The sequence below is a fragment of the Drepanopeziza brunnea genome (assembly GCF_022702325.1).
Source record: "Drepanopeziza brunnea f. sp. 'multigermtubi' strain 214-2 chromosome Unknown ctg1, whole genome shotgun sequence".
Classification (NCBI taxonomy): domain Eukaryota; kingdom Fungi; phylum Ascomycota; class Leotiomycetes; order Helotiales; family Drepanopezizaceae; genus Drepanopeziza; species Drepanopeziza brunnea.
In genome coordinates, this window is record NW_027094064.1 from 5686399 (window position 1) to 5713314 (window position 26916).

The 26916-nt window shown below is 51.6% G+C and overlaps 9 protein-coding genes across 9 annotated transcripts; 6 read left to right on the forward strand and 3 right to left on the reverse strand.

Moving 5' to 3' along the window:
- Positions 1 to 427: 427 nt before the first annotated feature.
- On the reverse strand, positions 428 to 2785 carry L3040_001174 (uncharacterized protein; the record flags this gene model as incomplete). The annotated part of the gene is made up of 3 exons (XM_007293187.2): positions 428 to 653; positions 723 to 2685; positions 2752 to 2785. The coding sequence occupies 3 exons, from the start codon at positions 2783 to 2785 to the stop codon at positions 428 to 430; spliced, it is 2223 nt and encodes a 740-aa protein (XP_007293249.2).
- Positions 2786 to 3365: 580 nt separating this feature from the next.
- L3040_001175 (uncharacterized protein) lies at positions 3366 to 5619 on the reverse strand (the record flags this gene model as incomplete). Its single annotated transcript, XM_007293188.2, has 2 exons — positions 3366 to 4693; positions 4743 to 5619. The coding sequence occupies 2 exons, from the start codon at positions 5617 to 5619 to the stop codon at positions 3366 to 3368; spliced, it is 2205 nt and encodes a 734-aa protein (XP_007293250.2).
- A 780-nt stretch (positions 5620 to 6399) lies between these two features.
- L3040_001176 (uncharacterized protein) lies at positions 6400 to 8079 on the forward strand (the record flags this gene model as incomplete). The annotated part of the gene is made up of 4 exons (XM_066155453.1): positions 6400 to 6402; positions 6452 to 6858; positions 6904 to 7914; positions 7968 to 8079. 4 exons carry the CDS (start codon positions 6400 to 6402, stop codon positions 8077 to 8079), a joined length of 1533 nt encoding a protein of 510 aa, XP_066013466.1.
- A 570-nt stretch (positions 8080 to 8649) lies between these two features.
- L3040_001177 (uncharacterized protein) lies at positions 8650 to 10386 on the forward strand (the record flags this gene model as incomplete). The annotated part of the gene is made up of 1 exon (XM_007293190.2): positions 8650 to 10386. One exon carries the CDS (start codon positions 8650 to 8652, stop codon positions 10384 to 10386), a length of 1737 nt encoding a protein of 578 aa, XP_007293252.2.
- Positions 10387 to 11991: 1605 nt separating this feature from the next.
- On the reverse strand, positions 11992 to 13631 carry L3040_001178 (uncharacterized protein; the record flags this gene model as incomplete). Its single annotated transcript, XM_007293191.2, has 2 exons — positions 11992 to 12935; positions 12986 to 13631. 2 exons carry the CDS (start codon positions 13629 to 13631, stop codon positions 11992 to 11994), a joined length of 1590 nt encoding a protein of 529 aa, XP_007293253.2.
- Positions 13632 to 14241: 610 nt separating this feature from the next.
- Positions 14242 to 15707, forward strand: L3040_001179 (uncharacterized protein; the record flags this gene model as incomplete). The annotated part of the gene is made up of 2 exons (XM_007293192.2): positions 14242 to 14373; positions 14427 to 15707. 2 exons carry the CDS (start codon positions 14242 to 14244, stop codon positions 15705 to 15707), a joined length of 1413 nt encoding a protein of 470 aa, XP_007293254.2.
- Positions 15708 to 17706: 1999 nt separating this feature from the next.
- L3040_001180 (uncharacterized protein) lies at positions 17707 to 18280 on the forward strand (the record flags this gene model as incomplete). Its single annotated transcript, XM_007293193.1, has 3 exons — positions 17707 to 17764; positions 17850 to 18166; positions 18224 to 18280. The coding sequence occupies 3 exons, from the start codon at positions 17707 to 17709 to the stop codon at positions 18278 to 18280; spliced, it is 432 nt and encodes a 143-aa protein (XP_007293255.1).
- Positions 18281 to 19179: 899 nt separating this feature from the next.
- Positions 19180 to 20481, forward strand: L3040_001181 (uncharacterized protein; the record flags this gene model as incomplete). The annotated part of the gene is made up of 2 exons (XM_007293194.2): positions 19180 to 19506; positions 19588 to 20481. The coding sequence occupies 2 exons, from the start codon at positions 19180 to 19182 to the stop codon at positions 20479 to 20481; spliced, it is 1221 nt and encodes a 406-aa protein (XP_007293256.2).
- An 859-nt stretch (positions 20482 to 21340) lies between these two features.
- L3040_001182 (uncharacterized protein) lies at positions 21341 to 22704 on the forward strand (the record flags this gene model as incomplete). Its single annotated transcript, XM_066155455.1, has 4 exons — positions 21341 to 21662; positions 21741 to 21834; positions 21955 to 22340; positions 22466 to 22704. 4 exons carry the CDS (start codon positions 21341 to 21343, stop codon positions 22702 to 22704), a joined length of 1041 nt encoding a protein of 346 aa, XP_066013467.1.
- Between the last annotated feature and the right edge of the window lie 4212 nt (positions 22705 to 26916).

A 26916-nucleotide genomic window follows, 5' to 3' on the forward strand; every position in this document is an offset into this window, starting at 1 on the left:
CAAATCGGGTACCTAGACTAGAAATGGATCTATAAAAATATCATGTTTCCTGTCGCCCTCAAGCGAGACCGCCCCAAGTCCTTGACGGTATCCTTTTCACCACTCTTTCCTAAGGTGCATGATGACGCTTGGTCCATAGCAACTAGACCCAATCCCCGATCCCGTGGTATGTGAACGCCTCCAATGAAACAATAGATATTCGTCTGTAGTGCCGTCTCCAATGTGGCACGTTCTTCTTTGAGTCCGCATTGTTCAGCGTTACTTCCACATAGTTGTGGTCGATAGGCTGAAGTTCGCTTACATCTGGAGCGGAGCTACTCCTCCTCGAGGAGTGCAAACTGCCAAATTGCTGCCGCCGACGCTGCCGCCGCTACCGCCGTGACGCCTGGGATGATGGTCGGCCCTTCACCCGTCACCTACCACCTTTTTACGGCGGGATCCCAATCTCGTACCCAATCAACACCTCGGTATTGCTACCCTCCCAGCCGCGATTTCCTGCCGCGGAGAGCATATACCTGCAAGTAGGATCGATATGCAACGCACTGATGACACCCGCTCGCGGGGGTCCTGGAACGATCAAGAACGGCACCGTAGAGTGCTTCGCGGACTGTTGCTCCTTCAGATCGTAGAGGCGGAGGATGTCGTGCGATGCACTAAACCAAATCAGTCCCAAGCTTTCTTTCTCGGTAGTAAATAAATAGTCATGCCGGGGACAGACTTACCATATCAGATGCCGCCCATTGGGCATGGCTCGAACGGCTGTGACGGCGCCGCTTCCCTGGGGGAATTTGAATGTTCGGCTCGGGCTCTTCAGGCCTTGGTGCAGGCTGAATTCTTCAACGGTTCCATTCCGTCGGCCTGCGTAGACAAAGTTGCCATCGGGCGACCAACATGCTGCCATGCACCAAGGGGGAACCCCATGCCTGGTCGCGATTCGTGCTACAGGGTTCGGTTGCCTCCTGTCCCATACTCGTAGTGTGCCGTCTATGGATGCGGCGAGAAACGTAGAGTCCGAGGTTGCAACCGCATCTTGGGTTTTAGCTACCACAATATGTGGCGGAGGCTCTTCCTCCAAATGAGTGCCATCCGACTTCGAAGTCTCGCCCATGCCATTTTCTGTAGCTTCTGGAACGAGAGGAGGGGCTTCTCCCATACTCAGATCACCCTGTGCATCGGTTTGTTCCCGGGTGTCCAAACCTGACTCAATTGCCATGGAAAACTCGTCATCTTCATCTCCGAACACTCCTCCGGATGGTGCCCCTTCACCGGCTGTCTCTCCAAACAACGAGTTATTGTCACTCCCACCGCCAAACAGCGAGTCGGCGGGAGACCCAGGCGCATCTTCGTTATTCACTTCCGGCTCATGAGTCGCTCCATCGGCACCTTGCGTCCCGTTCGTGAAAGGCCTGTCGTTGTTGCTGGAAAACGTCTCGGATTTCGGCACAGGCTCCCACGACTCTTCTGGTACAGGGAAAGACGAGGCTGGCCGCACCTCGATGGCAGATATCTGGCCACCACTGCCCTCGAAACTCCTCTTGATAGATCCGGTATCCAAATCCAAATCAAGAACCTTCTTGTCCCAACTGCCGGAAAGAACCGACCTTTCGTCCTGAGCCAAGGCAAGAGCGGAAACTGCTGAATTGTGATGCCGCATGGAGTGGATCCTGGAACCTTCTTGATGCCGTATACTGTATATGTTAATAGCTCCTGATTCCAAACCAGAAAGTAGCCATAACGCTTTTGATTGAACAGCCAACGAATATACTGGCGAGAGTGGTGGTTCCGCCTGCTTCTTTCCCTGCTCTTCCTTTTCCTCCTGCTCTTCCTTATCCTCCTGATCTTCCCTGTCTTCCTTCTCTTCCTTCTCTTCCTTTTCTTCATTGTCTTCCTTGGGATTCTTGTCATCTTCCACCGGCGGGGGTTCCTGGTTGTCCCAGTAGGTCATCAGAACTCCAGCTTTGACCACACTATCCACAAAAGGGTGTCGTTGCGCCACAGTCAGGAGTATCTTTCCATTGACCGTTGCGGCTCCGTCATATTTCCGTATGAAGCAATCTGTACCCCCTGTGAACCAATACCTCATATCTGGTGTCGCTGTTATGGCGTTGATCGATGTGCTTTGCGGCGCCGCCATGGTAGGTACTATATCGTAGGACGATGCAGTGAGAGCTTCGGCGCGCACTTCATAGCGAAACTTGGGCGATCGCAAAGGAGCTGCAGAGATTCGTGGGGAGGCAGAAGTTGAATCGGCAACTGGTCTAGGCTGTGATGTAGGTCCACCATTGATCTGGTTGGCCGTAGGCGTGTCTTCGGAGCTGGTGTTTGGAGGTGGAATACTAGGTCTCCGAGGTTGGGCGACTGAAGCTGGCTCGGGGGCGTCGTCGTCATCATCTTCTCCTTCGTATTGGTCTTCGTCGTTCTCATTCTCGTTCTCGTCGTCGTCTCCGTCTCCGTCGCCGTCGCCATCGCCATCCCCATCTCCATCTCCATCTCCATCGCCATCCCCATCGCCATCCCCATCGCCATCCCCATCGCCATCGCCATCCCCATCGCCATCCCCATCTCCATCCCCATCCCCATCGCCATCCCCATCCTCATCTTCCCCTTCCACGTCTACATCCATTTCATTATCATCAGCATCGTCCATGAGCTCATCCTGTTCGTTGTCGGAGCTACCATTGGAAGCTGGAAATCCAAGACAGTTAGTTCTTGCTGGCATATGGTATTTGTATATATGGATATAGCACATACCTCGGTCATCGTCATCCAGGCCAAAGTCAGGCATCTTATTTGAGTTATGGGGGGACTCTCATTCGAATCAGTACCTTTGCTACCTCATCCTTGTGACGCCCGGAGGCGGAGGGCGAGCAAGAGTGCCAGGTTCGAAAGGTGAGTAGGTAGGCAAGTGTGCAAGGTGGTACTTCATGTTGTTGCTCGCATCCTCGGGACTACCTACCCTCGTGTTGGTTTTTGCGGCCCATTCCAAGATTTGATCAGGGGCTATACTAAACCACAACTTCAGATACTACCTAATTATCTAGACAGGAATTTTCTCATCAGCTAATAAACCTATTAGAGATTAAATTTAGCTTTAGAGTATCTTCTGCGCTCAGAAAAAACCTAGCTGCGGCAGCCGATTTTACTAAGCAAGTAGCCGACAGCTCACAGTACTTACTCAAGCTTCAACGCCATGCGGCTCTTTCTCAGCCCTCTCTCTCTCTCTCTCTCTCTCTCTCAGCCTCGCATAAGTGTCAAGAAAATACGGATATTCACTTGAGACGAACTTCCAACTATGAACTTCCAACAACAAACTCCAGAAATGACTGGCTATGTTCGACTATTTGGCGTTCAATGTATGCTCTACTCTACGTGTCTACCGACCCCGGCATCTCGTCCTCGCTGCTCTCCTGCCCGGGCAGCTCCGCCATTTCATTATCCGTATTTGTATTTTCACTCTCGCCGTCCTCTTCTCCGACCGGCATTCTAGCTCCCCAGAGCATGTTCAAGAGTCTCCTCGCCATACTTACAGGAGGTTGGTTGTAACTACCCCGGATCCCGTCCTGAGGCTCATCATTATTTCCACTGTCGTCATCGGCATCGTGCCCAGGATGCCCGGCTTCATACTCCTCCATTTCTCTCCGTAGAAATTCCACAACCTCAGGGTCCCTCAGAACTTCGTCATCGTCATCGTCCGCGCCGGGCCGCAGAACGGGCAGCAGTCCCCGCATGGCTGCAAACGGGTTAAGGAAATTGCCAAAAGCGTCTCCTGGCGCGCCTCGGTCTCGGCCTTCGATTGCGGCCCGTTGATGCTCATATGAATACACGTTGATATCTGGTGGCAACGGGTCAGAGTCGGAATTGTTGCTTCTATGGAGTAAGTGACTTGGTGCAAGAGCCATGAGGGCAGGGGTGTTGTCTAAGTAGACGAAGCGCACGACATCCAACGTCATGTGGGAATCACCAAGCTTCGGGATTGAATCCACGTCCAATTTTGAGATCGTGTAGGCTATTTCCACAAGCAGGGCCGTAGCTTCCGGCGTGTTCCACAGGTCTTTCGTTTGGAGGACATACATTTCCGTAAAGAGGGATTCCGCCTCGGTTCGTGGGATGGCGCCCCATATGCTGGGTGGTGCATCAAGGCCGAGCTCTTTAAAGAGGTGAGTGAACAGCCAGGGAAGCTTCTGCATCGAGTCGGCAAGCAGCTTTCGGCATTGTGTGCCCTCCTTTAGTTGCAGGGCCGCAAATGCGACAGAAGGTGTGGTGTGCGATGCCGCAAGACATTTCCCCAGGTATGATGGTGCCCAAATCTCGGACATCTCACTCTGGGAGACGTCTAGCAGCCACTTGAACTCCTGAGCTTTGAGGGAGAGTTGATGGATGAGCAGCCGCATGCAATATGGATCTTCTTCTGGATCCAGACTGAGGATCAGCTTTGCCCATTCCAGTGCTGTCCGATAAGTTCCCTTCATGAGCAGTGACTTGATATATTGATATGCCGCCAACCACAGTTCCCTGTTCTCGGGTCGAGCGAAATCAAGTCGAGCCTTTCCTTGGGATAGCTTGGTGCTGAACAGAGATGTCGATGCTCGTCCGAAGGAGAAAAGAGCGCGTTCGAGGAGGTCTGCTGATAACGCGTGGTCTGTCTGGTCCTTGGCAATTTTACTTACTTGTATGAGCAGGGAGATGTGGTAAGCTAGGATATATTAGTTATGTGTAGCACCACCCCCCGGAAGCAGACTTACGATTCCTCGTCAGGAGCGCAATCAGGTTCTGGGGATCCCCCATTTCTACAAAACCAAAGAAGGTCTGCTGTAGACTCTGATAGGCCTGATCATGGACGTAGCGAAACTCGACCGTTCCATCATCTGTCGTATCATCTACCACAGCCATTGTCAGGCCTCCAGTAGTCGCTCTTGGCCAGTCATCCTTCCCCTGAATGAAGATGTTTCGTCGTAAGGTCAGCTCCGAAAGGCCCTTGCCTGGCAGGTGATGGCCTTTCAAGGCCGTCTCCAGATCGACCTGCTGGTTCTGGGCCCGCTGTCTCGACCTTCTCCCTCCTCGTCCAGCAGGACCACCGGGCTCGTCCATCACTTCGACGGCAGCCTTGCCGAACAGATTCCTCATCTCATTCGCAACCTTCAGGTGCTGCGAGTTGATGCCTAGCAGCGAACACACCCTTTCGTACTCCGGGTCAACCGTCAATCTCGTGTCGACGTGCCCGGGTGGGCTCTTGAGCGCCAACTCGCGCAACGCAGCATCGATATCGTCAGTCCCGCCGGCCCAATTCCCCTTCCCATTCCCATCCCTAGGCTCATCCTTCTCCGCATCGACCCCCTTTGCCTTCTTTGCCTTCTTCTTTTTCTTTGCCTTCTTGGGCTTTTTCGACGAAGGGGGGTTGGCTGTCGCAGTTGGTTCCTCCGTGACACTGTCCTGGCCCGCTTCTTCCTCCTCCTCTTCCTCCTCGTTTTCAAGGTCTGCGAGATCTGCAAACGAAAATCCAGGTTTCGTCTTCACGGGTGCCACTGGCTCGTCCTCAGATTGCTCCTCTGCCTGGGGATGTAGTTGCGCTTGCTCCAGTTCCCGTTGCTGCTGTAGTTTCCGCAACTGTCTGCTGGACATGATGACAGTACTGTCTGGGTATCGTGCTCGAGTTTGGGGGGGAGCTGTGCACCAATTTTGTAGTTTGTGTCGGACTAGGAATGAGAGGATTATCTGAAGCGAATAAGTAACTATGGAAGTAAGTATTGAGTATTGAAGTGAGATGGTCTATGTAGCTCCCCACCTCCGAGCGGCGAATGACGCACCCCTCCGGCGGAATCCCGGCCATGTCATGCGCAGCCGGCCGCCAACATTTACGGAATATATAAAATCTACAGATGATGGAACTATGTGACACTCAATTCCCGGATATTGCAAGACACTACAGCGAGGGTGGATTCTATATCTAAGGTACCAATTCACATCAGAGCGCCCACCAGAACGTGGTTATCCCCTGAGACAAGGCTGACAACGAGGAAGGGAGAGGCTGAAAGAGCGGGTCGGCCTGCTACAAGCTCCCATATCCGAATCGCACTCAGAGCTATTGTCGCACCGTCAATACCGACACCATCATCTATCTACTCCGTACGGTCCCTCATCTCACCTCCTCCCCCCCCTCCTCCTCCTCCTCACCACGATCCAAATGCGTCGAGCAGCTGTCCAAGCAGTTCGGACCTCCTCCTATGCTTCGGGCATCCGACACTTCTCCGGTGGCCCAAAACCTCATTTGAAACGTCTAAAGAATGCACCAACCACCACCACTACCAACAACACCACCCACAGAGCCTCCTCTTCCTTATCGTCCATGTATATTCGCAGAGTCTCGGTCGCTGTTCTTTCCGGGCTGGTGGGATTTGGCGCATGGTACACCTACAAATACCAAGCCCGGAATCACACTGACGCGGGCTCGCAGGCGCAGCAGTCTACGGGGTTCACGACCTCTGGAAATGTCTACGGCCCTCTGCCAGCTGGACAGCAAAGCGTTGAGAGGAAAACTGTCATTGTTGGGCCGGACACATTGTACACGCGTTCTATCCCTGGCGACGAACCAATATCCAAAGACACGGACGAGTCGGGCAGGAAAGTCTTGGAAATGTTGACACCGGATCAAGCTACTCAGAAGCTGAGGAGGAACGAAGAATCATACCTGGTTGGACGCGGAAATGGTGTTGTAAGATACGATGTTGTTCAGATACCCAGCAACGATCCCATCGAAGACGACCATGTGGAGAAAATCATCGAGCTACCTCAATCGTTAGCCACTGCGACGAAGCATGCCTCGAGTGATTGGATGTTCTGGGGAGTGTTTGATGGCCATTCGTGAGTGCACGCAGCAAACCTGCAGGATGTTGTTAACATTGGCAGGGGCTGGACGACCTCTGCGAAACTCCGACAGGTTCTGGTGAGCTTCGTCGCCCGCGAACTCAACTCGACGTACAATGCCGCCTTGGCCGATCCATCTGTCGGTACCCCTTCCTCTGAAGCCATTGAAGCAGCCATAAAGACTGGATTCAATCGACTTGACCACGAAATCGTACACGAAAGCGTGGAGAAGGTTCTGAAAGCCAACTCCAAGCTCGTCGCTGCCGAGGTCCTCGCACCAGCTCTCTCGGGATCTTGCGCTCTCCTATCCTTCTATGACAGCAAGTCCAAGCTCCTCCGCGTAGCTTGCACTGGAGATTCTCGTGCCATTCTCGGTAGACGAGGGGAGTCGGGTAAATGGGTAGCTACTCCCTTGTCCGTCGACCAAACCGGAGGCAATCCGGAGGAGGAAGCCCGCATGCGAAAGGAACATCCGGGAGAACCCAACGTCGTCCGCAATGGTCGAGTACTTGGAGGATTGGAGCCGTCGCGTGCGTTTGGAGACGCTACATACAAATGGTCTCGCGAAGTTTCAGAGCGTCTCAAGCAATCATTTTTCGGGCGTACCCCTTCGCAACTCCTCCGTACTCCACCGTACGTGACTGCCGAGCCTGTTGTCACCACTACGAAGATCCAGCCTGAGAAGGGCGATTTTGTCGTCATGGCCACTGATGGTCTCTGGGAAATGCTTACAAACGAGGAGGTTGTGGGACTTGTAGGTCAATGGATCGAGAAGCAATCCGGGGAAGCAAATGGGAGTTCCTGGGCGAAGATGTTTGGTCAGCCGAAGGGCCTGCCGGTCGAGCAAAGTGCCAAGAAGCATGGTGCAAATGATGGTCAGAAGACGCCCATCAGACAACAGCAATGGGGTGTGAAGGGGGGCGAGTCCGAGAGGTTCGTCGTGGAGGACAAGAACGTTGCTACGCATCTGGTGAGGAACGCCTTGGGTGGGAAGGACAAAGATGTTCTCTGCGCGTTGTTGACACTGCCGTCGCCGTATTCTCGGCGGTACAGGTATGCTCTCCCTCCCCTGTCTCGTAAATAGCACTCTGGCTCACATGGTTCAGGGACGACTTGACTGTGCAGGTCATCTTCTTCGGCGACAGCGACAAGGGTGGAGATGTGGTATTGAACAGGGAAGCCAGTGCAACCGCCAGTGATGTGAAGGCCAAGCTGTGAGGCGCTGTACCGTATCTGCGGAACGTGTACTTTTACATTTTTTATATTGGTGTGGGATCTCATGGGGGTGATGAGGCGCGCGGAGTTGGGGAGCTGCTTGCCCGGACGGTGGCTGGCTAGTGCTCCCTCTGGACGATGCGATGACAGAGATGCAATGCAAGAAGATTTGCCGTCTCGTAAACAGTCGTGCCCTCATCGCTCTCGATGTACATGACGTCCCGATCAGTCTTCGCCCTCTTCACCAACTCAGCAACTCCATACCGTTGTCCATAGCAGTTCGGCATGGTATTGGGGGGGTGCACGTGATCTCTGGGTCTCGTGTTAAGAGATAGGTACCTAGATAAGGCACGGTAGATACCGATACCTATAGATAGATCGCCCACCTGATTCAACTTCATCTACCCCTTATCCATCCCGCTTCATTTCGTCTCATCCCATCTCATCTTCATCTCACTCCTTCGTATCAGTATTTCCATATCACAACACACGACTTGCCTCGAATAGAAGGTCTTGGATGACTTCTCTTTATTTACATTCGTGAGATCCCGCTGCCCCCAACACCCACCCACGATGGCCTTCCGTCAACCCACATTCCACACGGCCCAACGAGTCCATACCTCGCCCGTAGAGCTCCAGCCACAAGACCAGCACCAGCACCAGCACCAGGTCTCGCCGCCGTCGCCGTCGCAGTCGCAGCAGAATCGCGTCGCCGACAGCCAGGAATGGATCCTGTTCGCACCCTCCGCGGCATCGACGACAGACCGCGGCTACGATACTTCCACAGCGAAGACGCGCACCGAGGACCTTTCAAGGATTAGTGATTTCGGGAGCTTGGACACTGCTGCTCGCAGCTATGGTTACGAAGAGGGTTCAGAGGAGGACATCGAGGAGGAAGAGGAAGAGGAAGAGGATGGCGAGCTGGACAGCCTGGACAGCCATCTGCCTGCTTTCAGGGCCGAGGGAAGCCTATACAGAGAGAGTGCTGGGGCCACAGGCACCGTGTTGCCGACCCACGATGGCCTGGGGAGTTTCCGTCTGGATCAGACGAATATGGGCGAGGATGTGCAGGAACATTTATATGCCTTCGAACGCTTTAATCCGCGAAGGGTGAAGAGGAGGAGAGAGAGCGTGGAAGGGGCAGTGGATAAGATGGAAACGGGTGAACGGGTCGCGGACGCAGACTGGATGAGAAGGATTGAGCAGTGGCGGATGGAGCAGAGCCGGCTGCTGGTGGATGAAATTCAGAAGGAGACGAGGAAGAGGAAACAGTCAATGTCCAGTGAGAGGCGGTCTATCATCGAGGATCGGAAGCAGGAGGATCTGGCGACTTTCAGCCACGTGGAGAGCGAAGAGGCACAGGACGAAGAGAGCGATGGATTCTGGAACAGAATCACGAAAAGGGTCATTCGGGATTTGATGGGTATTGACGACGATTTGCTCGCCATCCTCCTCCTTGGTGAAGCTCTTCCCGACGACGACGACAACCACACATCCTCGAGGCCCACTGCTACATCCGTCATAACGTCCAAGAAGTACGATGAGTCCACCTGGGAACATCGAATTCTGGAGCGAGTGGCCAGAGAACTGGGGATCTTGGTCAGTCAGCTTTCCGACCACCCTGGGGCCTTTTCAACCTACCTTCACTCCCAACAAACACCTCTCCCCTACGCCGGGCTACCCGTCATTCCAGAGACGCGAAACCAACCAATCCTCGACGCCTCGACCCTCTCATCTCCAGAACCTCAATTCCGTCCAACCCTTCAAACCGAACCAGTCTCCATCCCGATATCTAGCACTTCTTTCGCCCCGTCTCTTCTTCTCGACGAAGACGCCACGCCTCGCGCCACCAGCCCCATCTCCCAACCCCTGACACGTGAAGAATGGGAGCGCGACCTCGATATCAAAATGGTGTTTCGCTACCTCCACCTACGCTTCGCTTCTAAATTCAACTTTGCTTCCCCCGCTGCCACTCTAAACTTGACCACCGTCGGCACCTCGCACCTCGCAACAGCAAGTACAGCAGATACGGCCGCACGTGCTGCCCGAGTTCGGCAACATCACCCACTTGTCAAATCAGGGGAGCGACGCCGCAGCAACGAGCGGAGGACGTGGCGGGCCAGCGTCCCTGTTTCAGGAAGTCCAGTGCTGAGGAGAGGCAGTAGCAGCTGTGCAAGCGAAAATATGAGCGGGAATGCAAAGGCGAGAAACAGTGGGAGTAGTCGCCATTATTGGGATTTCGGAGGCCAAAGTGTGGGGAGCGGGAGCTTGATTGCAAGCACCGGGGCAATGGGGAGCTGGGGGGTATGAATGTGTAGAGAGATGAAGGAGACGATTCACTGTTTACGATTCACTGTATCCGATTATGTTTTTTTTTTTGGGCCCAGAGCGGATTTTGGGTGGAGGTGTTGAGCATTTGAAGCGATTTCTCGTCTCAATTTCACCTGGTTGATTTCCACGCCGCAAGTATTTTCTTCGCAGTACTTGCAATTTTCGGATCCAGGCTAGCACTAATCTTACCTTTCATTCATCAATGTCCTTAAACCGCTCCCCTTCACAGTTCCTTCCTTGCGCAAACAGTACTGACGGGAGGCAGGGACTATATAACAGTCTCACTCACTCACTCACTCACTTCCTCACTCACTCCTCCCCTCCCCATCTCCGATAGAAAATCCCTGACGCCGCCACCACCACCACCACCACCCGCACTCTCGAATCCAACACCAACCGCCCCGGGCTTGTCGCGTCATGTCATGTCAACGACAAAGGCCCCCATCTCTCGTACAGAACCGTACCGAGCTCGGCACATTTTCTCGCGTCTAGCGAGCAAGCGGGCTCCTGTCTCGGGGCTCTCTCCCAATGCCGATTCTGGCACACTGCTGGCGGAATACTTTCGGAAATGTACTTTACTTTTGAGTCGTCGGACTAGGACGAAGGACGAAGTGAGTGAGGGCGTATTGTGTCGCGAAATTGCATTTGCAAATTGTGCGCGGCGTGAAAAAAAAAAAAATTGCTGAGGTGCTGTGGCGGGATAGGTAGCTTGAGATTCACTCCGTCTGGTCGTTCCGGTTGGTTGCTGTCGAGGCTTGGGGGGGAGGGGCTTCGCTTTGGAATTCGGGGGAGAAATTAGTTAACTTAGTTGGGTCTGGGGTTGGGGTTTGCTTGTGCTAATCTTGATTGCGTGACTAGCCTACTTGCTTACACTTTTCACAAATAGATGCACACCTACCTAAACCAACCTACCTACTCCCTTTATATCTATCAATCAATCACCAAAGCTCCCGCACTCCACGTGAGATAGTTTCCAAAGTCGGATCTGTATTACACCCCATACAGTATGATGAAAGATCCCTTTAAGGCTTTTTTTCCAAGTCAGGTGAAAGAAGAAAAACATTTGGTGAGATCGGAAGGTTTTTCGGACTAATACGCCATACTAACGACGTGTGTAAAAGGCAACTAACTAACTATTTATCGACAGGCTGTATTCGAATCTGAGCATCTGTAAAGGGCATGATACGCAGTGATCAAGAGTTTGTGTCCACGGAGTACATTTGCAAAGGTGGGAGCTCGTTTTGAGATCTTGCAAATCTTTCTGCGGACTTTTTTCTCGGTGGAGATGTGTTGCTTTTGTTGTCGTCGTCGCTTGGCGAGATACTTAAGCGAGGTGGGGGAAGAACAGAAAGAGGGTCCATTATCAATCAAAGACATCAGTCGCAGCCGGACTCTATACAAAAAGAGAAGTTCCAGAATTTATGACGGTCTACAGGCTGCCATGCAGAAAGGATGGAAAAACTGGAAGGTGTTATGGCACTATAATAAAATCCGATTCGCTCGGTCGTCTGACGATGGAAAAACGCATTTCCAAACACCATCGAACCCTTTCCCAGCCATTATTATCGAGTATATCTAAACTTCTCACCGGAATTCTCCATTCGCCTGCCCTTCCGCCAAGGATTCTCCCTCCCCAGTCTCCACCCTGTCCCCACTATCCATCCTCTCAAACGCCTTCTCCACCTGCCACTCCCAGTCACTCCACGCGACGATAATCCACTCGATAGCCCCGACAAGATACAGCGCTATACACTGCCCAACCCAGAGTCCACTCAGTCCCCACCCATGGAACGCCAGCCAGATGCCTAACGGTAATGCTCCCATGTAATAACTTGCTATATTTACCGCAGCCCCGATATGCTGTCGTCCCATTCCTCTCAAGCTGCCCCCGCAGCTTCCGTTCAAGCCATCCGCGATCTGGAAGAGCGCAACGTATGGAAGGACCTGCGCTGTCAATTTGATAACTGCAACATCGTCGTTGAAGATCTTGGCGAAGGAGTCCTTCACGGACATCAAAATGATGAGGATAAGGGCACCCATAACAATGCTCAAAAAAGCAGCCACATTCGCCGCCCTAGCCGCACCCTTCGCATTGCGTGATCCTAGCAAATTACCAACTCGTGCTGAAGCAGCAACGCCAATGCCAAAGGGGACCGTGTTCATGACTTGGTCCGTAGTCATTATGATACTTTGCGCAGCGAGCGGGATCGTGCCTAGCCGCCCAGCAGCCAAGGCAACGATTTCGAAAGCCCACCATTCCGTGCCAACATGAACGACGCCGAGAATTGCTAAGCGAGCGAATGTCTTGATGTTGTGCAAGCAGGCAAGAGACCAGCCGCCCCAGCAGACCGAGCCGGCAACGAAGCGAGAGTAGGCGACAAGGAGGAAAAAAGATATCCAGTAAGCAATTCCGGTTGCAAAGGGCGCACCGAGTAGGCCCATCTTGAAGGTGTAGACGCAGAGGTAGTTGAGGCCTGCATTGAGTGGAGAGGTGAGGAGGAGAACGTAGGTACCTGGGCGCATGATTTCTGGGGTCTTGTGAGCTTTAGTCGTGGGAAGAGGGCCTGGTGGTACTGACGCTGGGCTTGCAAGTATTTCTTCATAGCCTCAAAGTAAACATAGCCTAAACCACCTGGTATCAATACCGTTAGGAATCTGGCACTATCCACACAGAGGTACTCTTCCTGCCCCAGTAATCTGAAGATTGGAGCAGAGCATGCCCACAAGACAGCAACCGGTATATAGAAAGCAGTGAGGACGACGAAAGCCCGCTGTAGCAAGATCCCGAGATCGTGGGGATTCTTGCTTCCTGTAAAAGTCGACGAAGCCAATGTGTCCAAGGCAGTTGTTCCTCCCAGCGCAATCAACCATGCGGTACACATAGCAAACATATAACTGAAAGCTGCCGTAGCCAATTTCTCAGGACTCAGCCTCCCAACTATCAAAATCGAGATCGTCTGCAAAGAGTTCTGGAGTGTGTAGGCCAATATCACAGGCACGGAGCCGCGCAGCAGCATGAAGAATTCCGTAACCCATTGCTTGAATGTAGACTCGTCTTCGTCCACGTCGGATGCTTCGCCTAATGCGGATGGGGATGAATTTGGATTCGCGTGAATGGGCTCAAGGAGAGATGTTCGCTCGTGAGGTGGAATTAGAAAGGTGGATTGTTCGGATCTGAAGAAGTTGGGCAGCCAGTATGGCTTTGGATCGCTTGAGTTGTCCATTGAAAGAGGTCTGAAGAGGAGCAAGTTGTGACTGAGGTTGAGTTTGACTCGGCATCGACTGTATATGACATGAAAACAAGTGAGAAGAAGGAAAACTCGAACGCAGATATCAACACGGCCGTCAACTTCGAGAAAGAGGCTGGAGTGATAGATATCCAGATACTATGACACACATTTGCAAGAGAAAGAAAAAGCCATGACAAAGATAGACGTAAGAAGTAGGAAAATCGATACTTGGACCACAACGGTCAAATGGATCTACATCTCGCGCGTCGAGTCGAGTCGAGGGCGGTGGAGACCTGACAATTGGATTGCACCATGGGGTATGGGGATAGCTGCGGTTCCACCGAGGATTACTGCAAGTGTTTGATAAGGTCGGCGGCGATGTTTGTTGAGAGTTTCGTGCTGTCTGATGTTGCTGGTGGTGGTCGTGGTCGTGGACGAGATGACACGGAGTTGTTGCTCAGAATTACGTAATAGAAAGTATTGACACGTGACCAGGGCTTCAACACTTCGTACTTACACCAGACATTTACCACTCTGACTTCAACGACGCCTCAACATCGGCATTCAACGCGATTCTTCCGAGGAGCTTACATCTATTGCCAACATGGAATCAAAACAATTGACGTCGGCAGAATACCAATTGCTGTCGTCAGAATTACACGCGGGTCTTCGTCGCATATTGCGTAAAAGTCATCTTGCAATGGATGATCATGAGAGCGCTGCGGTGGCAAGTGAAGTGAAAGAGCCTCTCCTGTACCTACATTTTGACTTTATTCCTAACACGACCAGGCCCCTTTGAAGATGAGCGACACTCGCCCCCGTGGTCGTCCCCGTGGGCCATGCAGCAAAGTTCGCAATCTTGCTACCTACAAGCTTGTCGAGAATTTCAATAGCGTAATTCAAGGCTGGACAGATGCAGAGCTGCGCAAGAACCCCTTTGGTCCACTGAAGAATCTGCACCCTTCAAACCATGAAATTCAATACTACAAAGCCCAAATGATTGATAAGTTCGCTGACGCTCCCGAGGAAGACCCCTGTGTTAAATGTCAAGAACGGGGCTTGAAGTGTCGGAAGAGCTGGAATCCTTATGACCGCTCCGGCCGCGCCACCAAGTTTGGGGATCAAGCCTGGATTAAGACCACTCGATGCTCGGGGTGCTTGCGCGTAGCCGACGGCAAATGTCATGGTAGCAAGGACACAGATTTCCGGAAGGCCCTCCGGTACCCTGCAGGAACCGCGCGCCTTATTGGCCCTACGAAAAGAACAAGAAACGATCGAGTCCAAGACGAGAAAGTTGGAGTTCAAGACCAGCAAGTTGGAGTCCAAGACCAGCAAGTTGGAGTCCAAGACCAGCAAGTTGGAGTTGAAGACCAGAAAGTTCGATACCAAGAACAGCAAGTTCAAGGGGAGAGTATTCAGCTAGCTGCCTCGATGTCCAGCGCTAAACCTTCGCATCTCCGAAAGGATGTTCCCGTAATCTTCCGGGGCCTGAAGCTTCTTCCAATGCCACAAGGCACGACATTTGAGCTTTATATTCCGGCTGTGGTTGGTGGCCGCCGATGTGAGCCCGGTGACACTGTTCGAAGCGAGGATCTTACGAATCGACAGCTTCAAGCCCAGTTGGACGCAGTGGACAGTATGACAGCCAGGGTTGCATACAGTGACTTTTCGGCCACCACCTGGTCAGATGCGCAAGTGGTGCAATCAAATCAGAGCCAATCTCACGTTTTCGGCGCATCTCGCTACCCTGCTCAGAGCTCTTTGCGTGCGCAGGACTCACCAGCTTTGGGCCGGGACGACCGGGCCGATGTACTCGAGCGTGACTTTCGGCCACCGCCTGGGGGCTCAAGGAACGACGGACGGGCCGTACCAAATGTGCAACCTGCAAGAGCCTCCCGAGTACTCGAGAGCCCTTCAGATGACGAAACTATGGTTGTCCCCGAGAAAGCTCGCCCGGTCACGCCCCGAGCCATGCAGGGCAAGAGAGAGGCCTCCGATGATGCCGATTCCAACATTCTGTCCAAGGTGCCCGTTCACAAGCGGGCGAAGAAAGGCGGAACGAACCACTGACGGAAGCCACCTATGGGGGAAGATAGACAGATAGATAGATAGACAGATACCAGTACGTTCCGAGAATATGATCTGGCGATGATTCACCACTTCTTTGGCATCCGCCTCGCCATGCCGTTTCTTGAATGTCAATTCAGAGTTACGTACGTCCCTTATCCAAAGCCCCACTCCTCTCATACGTAACTGCCTTTGTTACGCCATGAGGTATGTATGTTTGTATGTATATATCAACCGATGGAAAGTCCGGAAAAGAAACCGGCTTTGAAATCGTTGTGTTACACATGAATCCTTGTCATCAACGTGTGAGCTGGTTCCTCGAGCCGCGGTAGGCTGTAGCTGGGATGGATGTGAATCGTGATACTTTCCATTTTCTATTTTCGGCAAGCCCACGTTCAGACGAACGTCCATGCTTTTTGAGGCTCAATGTAAGTATTGCCGGTGCTTCATGTTCAGGTGAGGTACTACCTACTATATGAATGAGACCAAGCTTCGATCCAACGTCGAAGAGAAAGTACCTGGGACGACAGAGGTCGCTACCGTCTCGTGACTTTTGGCGAGAAGCGAGTCCAGAAGCGAGTTTTGGCTTATCGATAACGTACGGAGCGACTGACCACGTGGCCAGCGATAGCCAATCCGCGTGGGGATGCAACCGCTGTGTGTTCGGAGCCGCTTACGTAAAATAGCAAGTACGGTCGAGTGGTACGGGATGGGATTGGATGGATGGGTAAGCGCCGTCGCCGTGGGCAAGACGAGAATGCATCTTGGGACGGTGAGATCTTGCTTGGCTTTAAGCTGGGCCTGTGACGGTCGGAGTTTGAAAAGGTGGTTGGTTGGTTGGTGGTGTTCAGTTGGTGGTGATCGGTTGGTGGTGGTCGGTTGGTGGTGGTCGGTAGTGGTCGTCGGTAGTGGTGGTCGGTAGTGGTGACGGTGCAACTCCGTGATGGCCCACCAACCCCACCATCCCACCACCCCACCTCCCCACCTTTTTCAGGGTCTGATAAGCGAAGACAAGTCTACCGAGCTACTGTACTTACGCGCCGGGCCCGGGCCGCCCCTGATCCCTCGCCAATCAAGGCCGCTCAAGTAAACAACGCCGCATGCAGTGTATCCATCCGTCCATCCGTCCATCCATCCATCTATCCATCTGTCCCATCCCATCCCATCCTACTGTTACCGCCAACCTTTCTGCGGCATATGGGATGGGATGGATTGGATGGATGCATAGGCGGATGGACGGATCGCTTGGTCGGTCTGCCCTATCATGTGGCTACTTACTACTTGACTCGACCCGACCTCGCCCTCCTCCAACCCTTCAAACCCTTCAAACCCTTCAAACCCTTCAAACCCTTCAAACCCTTCACCACTTCACCCCTTATCCCCTTCTCCCCTTCACCCCTTCTCCCCTCCCATCTCACATCCTAAACAGCCGTCAGTTAACTACATCAACAACGACAGCCCTGCCTCGCAACACCGTCCCATCGCTCGGATGTCAGCTGTCAGAGAGAATCAGATTCCGAGCATTTGGTCTGTTCTTCCTTAGCCGAATATCCAGAACCAGGACCCAGGACCAGGTCCAATTGCTAAGAAAGCGGCAACCGAAGAAGCAGACCAAACCAATTGCCTTTGCCCGGAAAACTCCCTTTCGGCACCGACATCTCTACCATCTCAACCTCATCATCAACAAACCCGTCGCCTCTGTTGCTCCAGCCAGCGCTGTCCACCTGTCATTATTTCTCTCGTCCGCGCCACTCCACTCTCGTTCCTGCCTGTCCGTCGGTTTGGGACGTGGACCACCGTATCAATTTAGCTCATCCGCCATTGTCTATTCATGACTGTCACCAGTCAAGTCTTCCATCTGGTCATTTTTAATCTGCTCGAGTCATTTGCGGCAAACGCTTCTGTGGGAGAACGGCACTGCATTTTAGGGAAGGAATTCAGACGGGCAGCCAGGATCGATCGTCGGACAAACCGAGACGAAGGGACGACTTTTTAGACGAGAATGGGAAAACTCATCAAGAACCACTGGGCTCGCCTGATTGTCCTCACCGCCAGCATCTGTATGTCCCCTCTCCTTCCCTTCCTCTCCCTTCCCCCACCAATCCATCAGGCAGAAAGAAAGAAAGAAAAACTAACTTGAAAAAGACCAAATCGCCGGCGGCGTGCACGGCTTCTTCTGGCCCAAGATCTTCTGGGACTTCCTCACCAAGAACCTCGACGTGGCCGTGAAGCCACTCCCGATCCTGCAGACCATCAATGTCGTGCTCGGCCTCGTGATGCTCGCGTGGGAGTGGCCGCTGAAGTTCCTGGCCGGGAGCGCCCTGCACCGCAGCATCGCCGCGCGGCTGGTGGTGCTGCCGCTCGCGGCGCTGGCGGCGGCGTTGCTGTACCAGAACACGAACCCGGCCATCTACTACACCATCGGTATGGTGGTGTATTTCTGGGCCTACAGTGAAGGAGAGGTGCGTACCAGTGCATATTGTGGAAGGGAAGAGTTTTAGCTGACAAGCGACATGCAGATCGTCGTTGCGCAACCGTGGGCTCTCCCCGAACGCACGCGGCCGGGCAAGGTCTAATCTAATGAACTTCGCTCCCCGGTCCTGCGCTCCTACCGGTTACTTATCCCATGGAACGATCACCTACGCTCTGCAGAACTGCCGGTATCAGCAACGACATCTTTTGCGCTTGGATATTTTGGGGGGATTTTCTTCTTCCCTCCTCCGGACCTGATCTCGCGATATTTATACACCTTAGCTTTATTGTTTTGAACGTGCGGTGTGGCAGGCTGCGGTAGCCGGTCGATGGAATGACGAGAGAGAGAATATCCCTGACAGACAGGCAGGCAGAGAGAGAGGGGAAGAGTATTACGCATGCGAAGGGGTTGGGATTCAGGATTCGTTACCGCCGAGAATCGGGAACCTTCTAGCATGGATGGATGGATGGATGGATGGATGGATGGATGGATGAATGAATGAATGAATAAATGAATGAATGACTGGATGCATAGATGGATGAGTGGATGAGTGGCTTTTTAAAGCTTTGATGGTAATCTGGGATGGCGTGGCTTGCTGAACCTGGGATGAAGAAAACAAGCCAGTCTTTATAGTATAATATAGTATAGCATAGTACAGATACCCAAGTGATGAATCGAAGACCTTATTGCTGATGATGGATCTTTTTATTTGTCTTGTTCTTTTATTTCTATTTTTTGCCATTGATCGTGCCCAAGGATGATCTGAATTGGATTATGCAACCTTTGATATCATAGATTGGTTTTATTCTGTAAAGCTCGTGAAATACCTTGTTTGTTTTAATTTTATATATTTCTGTTCTCCTCATCGCATCGCTTACACATCGATAATCAACATGGCCAAAGCTCCCCCGAGCTCCACCCCGGCATTTCCCGCACCACAATACAAGCTCACCTCATCAACTCCAAACCTGCGCACGCCGAACCTCAATCCAACTCCTCGCCATGCTCCTCCGCCCTCTCTCTCGACGTCCTCTTTTCCAACTCAAGAACCCATCTTCTCGCACCCACCTTCGCTGCCTGCGCTGTCTATCAACCGCAACCGAATCATCCGCGACCCATCACAAAGAACAACAACGACAACAACAACATCATGCCCCCACCACCTCCAACCACGTCCAGATCGTCGAAGTCGGCCCACGCGACGGCCTGCAGAACGAAAAGACCATAATCCCGCTAACGACGAAGATAGAGCTGATAGAGCGGCTGGCAAAGACGGGCCTACGGGATATAGAAGCGGGCAGCTTCGTGGCGCCGAAATGGGTCCCCCAGGTCTGTTCAATCTCTCGCGTCACAAACATACACACCACGGTAGAGAGGATTGGGCTAAGAAAACATCAAGGAGGAAAATAGATGGCCGACTCCTCTGAGATCCTGTCCTATTTACTCAAACACCCCCCGAACACCCTGGACCCGATATCCTATTCCTTCCTTGCGCCCAACGCGAAGGGACTGCAGAACGCGCTGGCGATACTGAAACAGTACCCGAAAGCCTACCAAACGTTCTCGACGCCCAGCGACCCTTCCAAGGCAGGCGAAACCCCCTCTGCGAACGGCTTGGCCGTCGGCGCAGAAGAGAAGAAGCGCGAAAGGCCGTTCATAGAGATATCCGTATTCGCGGCAGCGACGGAGACGTTCACGCAAAAGAACCTCAACACCGATATCGCGACGTCGCTGCTCCGGTTCCAGGAGGTGATCGCCGGCGCCAAAGGCCAGGGGCTGCGGGTCCGCGCGTACATCTCCGTCGTGCTTGGGTGTCCGTTCGAAGGGTACGACGTCGATCCGCACCGGGTGGCCGAGATGGCGTGCTCGCTGATGGAGATGGGCGCGGACGAGATTGACCTCGGCGACACGACGGGGATGGGCACGGCGCCGCGGACGGCAGCCCTCCTGCGTGCGCTCTCGGCGGCGGGGATCCGGAACGAGGATCTCACGATGCACTTCCACGACACGTACGGCCAGGCGCTGGTCAACACGGCGGTGAGCCTCGAGCACGGCGTGCGGAGGTTCGACAGCTCGGTCGGTGGGCTGGGCGGTTGTCCGTACAGCCCCGGCGCGACGGGGAACGTGAGCACGGAGGACCTGGTCTACTTCATGGAGAGCCTGGGGATGGAGACGGGGGTGGATCTGGACGGGATGGCGGAGATTGGGGCGTGGATTACGGGGGAGATGGGCAAGGCGAATGGTAGTTTGGTTGGAAAGGCAATCTTGGGGAAGAGGAGGAAGGAGAGGGGAGGGGGCGTTTGATCATACAGAATTAGCTGAATGAATAGGTAGCTGGTTATCCATTCGGACAGCGAGATCTTGGCTGCAAGCATCCCGAGATCTAGAAGTCGATTATCTACTTGTATGAGGATGATGTGTAATGAACCTTCAAGCAGCCCTACTGTAGCTCGCGCAGTCCAGAACTTTTCCGAAAGCAGATATATAAGCGAGCCCCTTCAAATGAAAGTCGCGAAGCTTTCTTGGCGAGTTTGCCACAGATAGAGAGCTCTGAATGTGTACCACGGACTACGTCGCAGGCGCAATTGTTACACATTGAGGGGAGGAAAATCAGGAGGTTTAAAATGGAGATTAAGGCTCCCAAAGCATCCTCAGGCTGTAACACTTAGGCCCGTACCGTGGGTATCTCCGTAAGTATAAGTAGCCGGCGCGCCTTACCGGCATCCCCCCGATGCGCTGGCCCGACCAGGGGGTGCGGGCTTGTTTACGGTAGTCGTTTGGCCTCGGTAATTGACCCAATGGCGCGACGACGCTGCAGGTCTCGTTGGATTCGAAAAATGGTCGACATGTTGACACCGGACATGGCATGGATGGAGAATTGTTTTTGGAAAGTGTTTTGATATCTTAGTATATATAGCTCGGTACTGGCAATTTGACGATGTCAGACGTCGGAGATCGACGTCTGACATGGGCACCGTCCGAGACGAAGCAAGCCCGCGGGAACTATAAACCTACTTACTGTACCTATTCCTGGCTCCCAGGTCTGAGGCTCATCAATCCCTAACTCCCAAGCAAGCAAGCAAGCACTCAGAGAGAAATACGAGGTCGGTAAATAAAGCTTATACGGCGGAAAAGAAATGTACAAGAACACGGGACGGTCCCGATGTCCTCCAGCAACTCCAGGACGAGATCCGACAAGATGCTGCTCCCCATCTCCCTCATCGCGTTGACGCTCTCGGCTCTCCCGACTCTCACCACCGCCACCCCAACCACCACGACAACCGGAACCAGAACAGCACATATCTTTCGTCGCTCCAATTGCACCAACCCGAGCGTGAGGAGAGAATGGCGCAGTCTCCCTCGGGACGAGCAGATCAGCTACGTCGATGCGGTCCTTTGTCTCACGACTAAACCGTCGCGGATCTCCCTGTCGACTCCGCTCTACGACGACTTTGCCTATGTGCACAGTCAGCTCAGCAATGAGAGTGAGCCTTTCCCCCCCCGTGATGGGTGGTCCTCCAACGTGACGGGGTGCTGATGAGAATCCCATTGGAAAAACACAGTCCACTCGGTTGCGTCTTTCTTGCCGTGGCATCGATATTTCCTTCACGTCTACGAAGCCGCGCTGAAAGAATGCGGATACATAGGCAATCTGCCGTAAGTTTCTTCTCTGCTCTCCTCTTCCCTTCTTCGCTTCGTGAGAGAGGCGTCGCGTGGGAATCTTCCACCGGCCCTCATGCATCCACATCCGTGCTCACACCCATTCTCCCTCCACAGGTACTGGGACTGGACCCTCGACAGCTTGTCGCCGTCCACCTCTACCATCTGGGACGCCACCACCGGCTTTGGCGGCGACGGGTCGCCGGACCGCACGGAGCAGGATGGGAACAACACCCGGCGCTGCGTCGCCGACGGACCGTTCCAGGACCTCCGCCCCTCGTACATCACCGATGAGTACAACCCGCACTGTCTCACGCGCACCTGGAACAACGGGACCGAACTGCCGGGCCGCATGCTGGGCGAGTTCTACTCGCCCGAGATGCTGGCCAACGTGCAGGCCAGCGCCGACTATGCCACGTACCGGTTCCAGCTCGAGAGCACGCCCCACGGCGCCGTCCACTCGGGCATCGGGGGTGACATGGTGCCGAGCACGTCGCCCAATGGTACGTGTTGCTGATCTCCCCCCTCTGCCTCTCCCTCTCGCTCTCCCTCTCCCTCTCCCTCTCCCTCTCCCTCCCTTGCATCTCAAGAAGAAGTTCGGTTCCCCGCTGACTCCGGCCCTCTCCAGACCCGATCTTCTACCTCCACCACGGCCAGGTCGACCACGCCTGGACCCTCTGGCAGAAACGGGATCCCGGCAAGCGGAACACCGAGTACGCCGGGCCCCGGACGCAGGACCAGTTCGACGGCGTGACGCCGCCCGAGGCGAGCCTCGACGACTGGATGCTCATGCGCGGCCTGGCTCCCGATATGCAGGTCCGGGACGCAATGACGACGCAGAACGGGATCTTCTGCTACACGTACTAGGATACGTGAAAACGCCTTTAGTAAATATAGACTTGGGGGGGGGGGGGGGGGGTGTATGTATATATGTATATATGCACGAAAGAAAGAAAGAAAAAAAACAGTAATCTGTAATCTATATTATACCCCTCCCCTTGCCCCCCCCCCCCTTGTTTATTCCCTTCCTTCCCAATCCGAAAATTTTCCCATCTTTACGATACGATTCCTGCTCTTTCTTCCTCCTCTTCCCATTCTTTCAACGAGTCTCTCGTTCAGATGCACGACGTATCTGTTAAATATATTATATATATATATATTTTTTTTTTTTTTTTTTTTTTTTTTTTCAGGTGGCATTTCACCCGGGGGTCCTCCGGTCCTACTTTCCTGTCAGACCTCGCTTGAATGGGCGCATCAGCACACCGAAGTAAATATACATATATACATATATACATATATACATATATACATATATACATATATACATATATACATATATACATATACATATATATACATATACATACATATACATATACATACATCGCTCATCTTCTTCGAACAGAATTCCACCCGCTTCATTTCATCGACGGGATGCCCCCTCCCTCCTCCGGTAAGGCAATTTGCACCACGGCCATCTCGTAGAGGGGTAGTCGGGCTGCTACGAAGAGATTCTTTTTCAGCAGAGAGTTAAATGTGGAAACCTTGTCCGCAATGCGTTTTTTCTTTTCTTTTTTCTTTTCCGTGAGTACCTAGGTGCGGTGTGTTCTGGTTAGAGGTTTGGGTTTTTTTTGGGGGGGGGGGGGGGGGGGGGGGGTGGTTCTGGTCGGTACCGGTACAATACGAGGAAAGTTGGATGCGGATTGGATTGGATATATATTTTTTTTGTTTTTTTTTTAAGGTTCTTGGTGATGAGATTAGTAAGGTGACTTGTTCTGCTTGAGTCGTGATTTAAGCGTTTCTTCCGGCGGAGTTTATAGCGTTCGGTCTTCTCTTTCGAGATGATCTTGCATATCGGTTGTTTGGGATTGATTACTGAGTTCGGTTTTCGGTGTTGGCTTTTCTTTGTAGTCCAGTAATCAGATGGTTTAAAAAGCTGAAACTTTGAAGATTGATCAAGAATGCTACGGCTAGAGACGGATAGTATGGTAGTACTTCCTAATCGTAGGCTTGGTAATGAGAAGGAGAGACGAGGAAGCAAGACCTAGAATACCGGTACAGGAGGGCCGAGAGGTCTTGTACCGGTACTTCTACTTGGGGCGGCCGCTAGCTTCGGCTGACTAATCCCCCATTCCCCCAACCAAGGCCTGCCTGCCAGCACCGTAACAAAGAAGCGTTGCTTCGAAGAGATTTGTTTATAGCAGGTTTGACTGCTAGTTACGAGAATCCTAAGAACAGCTCTCGGGGTTGTTTACGAGCTGAACGCGGAGTCTAAGAGATAAGAAGGTCGATATATTAGCTCGAAGGTAGAAGCTATGGAAGAAGAAGGTGACTCCGCAACTACAAGGTCTGTGCTCTAGGCCCCCCACGTGTTCCTAGCCCTCCGACTGAGTAGGTACCGGTAAGTAGTACTACCCCCTCCCATGAATACTTAAATGTCGAAAGTATAATTTCGCAAGGGATCTTACTAGGGCCTAAACCAATCAACTGATATCTTTGAGCCAGTATTTAGTCTATATAGTGGAGTCGACAGGGCTTTGAGCCATCAAGAAACCACCGCTCTATGATTTATGGGCCTAAACTGGGTCCGACATTTATTCATGGGAGGGGGTAGTAGGTACTACGTAGCTAGCGTAATAGTCAGTGCATTATTGACTTTGTAACCTGCGGGCTCTCGGTCACAGTCTGGGCAAGCAAGTGTCCCAGGTCAAGCAAGTGTCCCATTTCACTCATTTCAACTTGTATTGGAAATGACTTGGCACCGAATAAAGCTATGATATTAAAAATTTAATACTCTTAAAGAGCTCGATGCCGCCGACCAACGCATTCGATTTTTAACAATATAGCTCTTTTCATTATTAAGTTATTTAAGTTGCAAATCGTAAAAAACAAAAAAATGTTTTTGATTCTCTATCGAAAAGAATCCGGAATCGCGATTTGTGTTAAGAATAAGTCAATAACGAAAAAAGCTATAACAATAAAAATTAGATGTACGAATCGAGGGTAAGTGAATCATATTTTATCTATAAGAAATATTATATATTTCTATGATTGAAATAAGTATAATAATACTTGTTACGCAAAATTTACAATTGTAAAATCGAAAAGAGCTCGGACACTTTGGCGAAAAATTCAAGAACATCAACTTTTCGATTATATTTATAACTTGAGTAAGATAGTAGTTATAAAAGCTGTAATTGTTACGGCTGGAGAAGAATAGTCTTGCAGTACTACCTCATCGTACGCTTGGTAGTGTGAAAGGAAGACGAAGGAGAGAAGAACTACCGGTACAATACAAGTCCGAGGATATATATATGAGGGGCGGCTGCGCGAGCGGCCGCATCACATGACCTTGGATGACAAAGCACAACCCGACCAACAAGGCAACCAGAAGCGTAACAATAATAATAAAAACAAATTGCACGAGTCCGCTTGGTTGAGAGTTTTCTAGATATCAAATTTTCATAGCGAAATTCAATCTAAGATACGATCAATACTAGAAAATATAAAAATTTTCTAATATCAAACTTTTAATTTCCAATCAAATTTTAATTGATAATTAAATATCATTCACTTTCTTGATTATTAAATTGGTAATGAAAAGATTTCATGCTTGGTTAAAGTTCTAAAGATCTCGATTACGCCGATCTATGCGTTTAGTTTTGAATATAATAGCAGTATTCGTTGCCAAGTTATTTTTAATATGAGTTGGAATAATTGAAATGGGACACTTGCCTGCCCTGACTGTGACCGAGAGCTCGCAGATTACAAAGTCAGTGTGCACTGACTATTAGATACCGCGATTGCTTTTCATACGACTTTGGACCAGATTACTAGGTAGACAACTTACTTTGCCGAAGATGCTTATAGTAGTTTGCATCGACTCTTATTCATTTGACGAGTATTTAGTAAAGACTAATACTATGAAAGAGAAAGAACTATTGATTAATGTAATAAATAGCCTTGCGCTAATCATACGAACGAACGCAAAGAGATGGCGGAGATACGCTGGATCGATAGGAAATCGAACCTAGCTGACCACATCACGAAAGCCGTACCGAATGAAGCACTCAAGACTTTTCTCCATAGTAATTTAATATCTTGAAGGTTGAAATTGAAGGAGGGATTGATAGAGAATAAGAAAGGAATTGGATTTGAAGGAAGTCGATTCCGAGAAGTTCGAGTAAACTTCGGGACGAGAAAACTATATACGTTATAATCAAAGCGTTCCTTATTACAAGTAGAGAACTGCTGATATCGGATTGTAAAGGCTAAGGTGGCAGTCGAGAATGGAAAGAACGCGAGCGAATGGCAGTGGCCCGTGCGCCTACAGTTCCCGTATGGAACCGTCACAACTACTCATAGCAATACCAACCATTATCACAACTATAATCCAATTGACTAGTCAATACCACCAACAGCTGTGTTACCAATAATAAGATAAGGGGTCTAAGGAGGGGGGTTGCCCCTTTCATACTTGGCTTTCGGTTGATTGATCTCTTGATTGAGAGAAGGAGATTTTTGTTGTTGTTGTTGTTGTTGTTGTATTTATTTACGTCGGGCGGGTAGCAGGCGAAGCCTGCCGCCCTAAGACCTCCCATGAGGTACGGCGACGTGCTAAGCTAAGGAGTTACATACAAGAAAGCCCTAGAAAGCAATTCATAATGCTGTAGCGAAGGCTACTGTCGCATGCGCCCTTCCCTTACAGATAGGATGGATCACATAGAAAGAAACCTTTCATCAAGGGAAAACCACAAAGGGAAAGTCAAGCAAGTACAGACTGCTATAGCTAGCTAGAAGCGAGCTGTTCAAGTCACATAGCGACGGGAGTCGAGGCCGGACCGGAGTCAGCCGAGAATAAGAAAAGAAAAGAAAAAGGTCATTTAAGAGAAGGAGAGGGAGAGGGAGAGGGAGAATAGTTAGCGTGAGATACAATAGCCGGATCGTAAGAGGATCATAATGGAAAGAGAGCAATAGAAATCGAATCCCGGTTAAAGCTGATCCTTCTGAGAGTGCAAACTGTTCACCGAGGCCAAAAAAAAAAAAAAAGATTCCGTAGACTCAATAAAAAGTATGTAA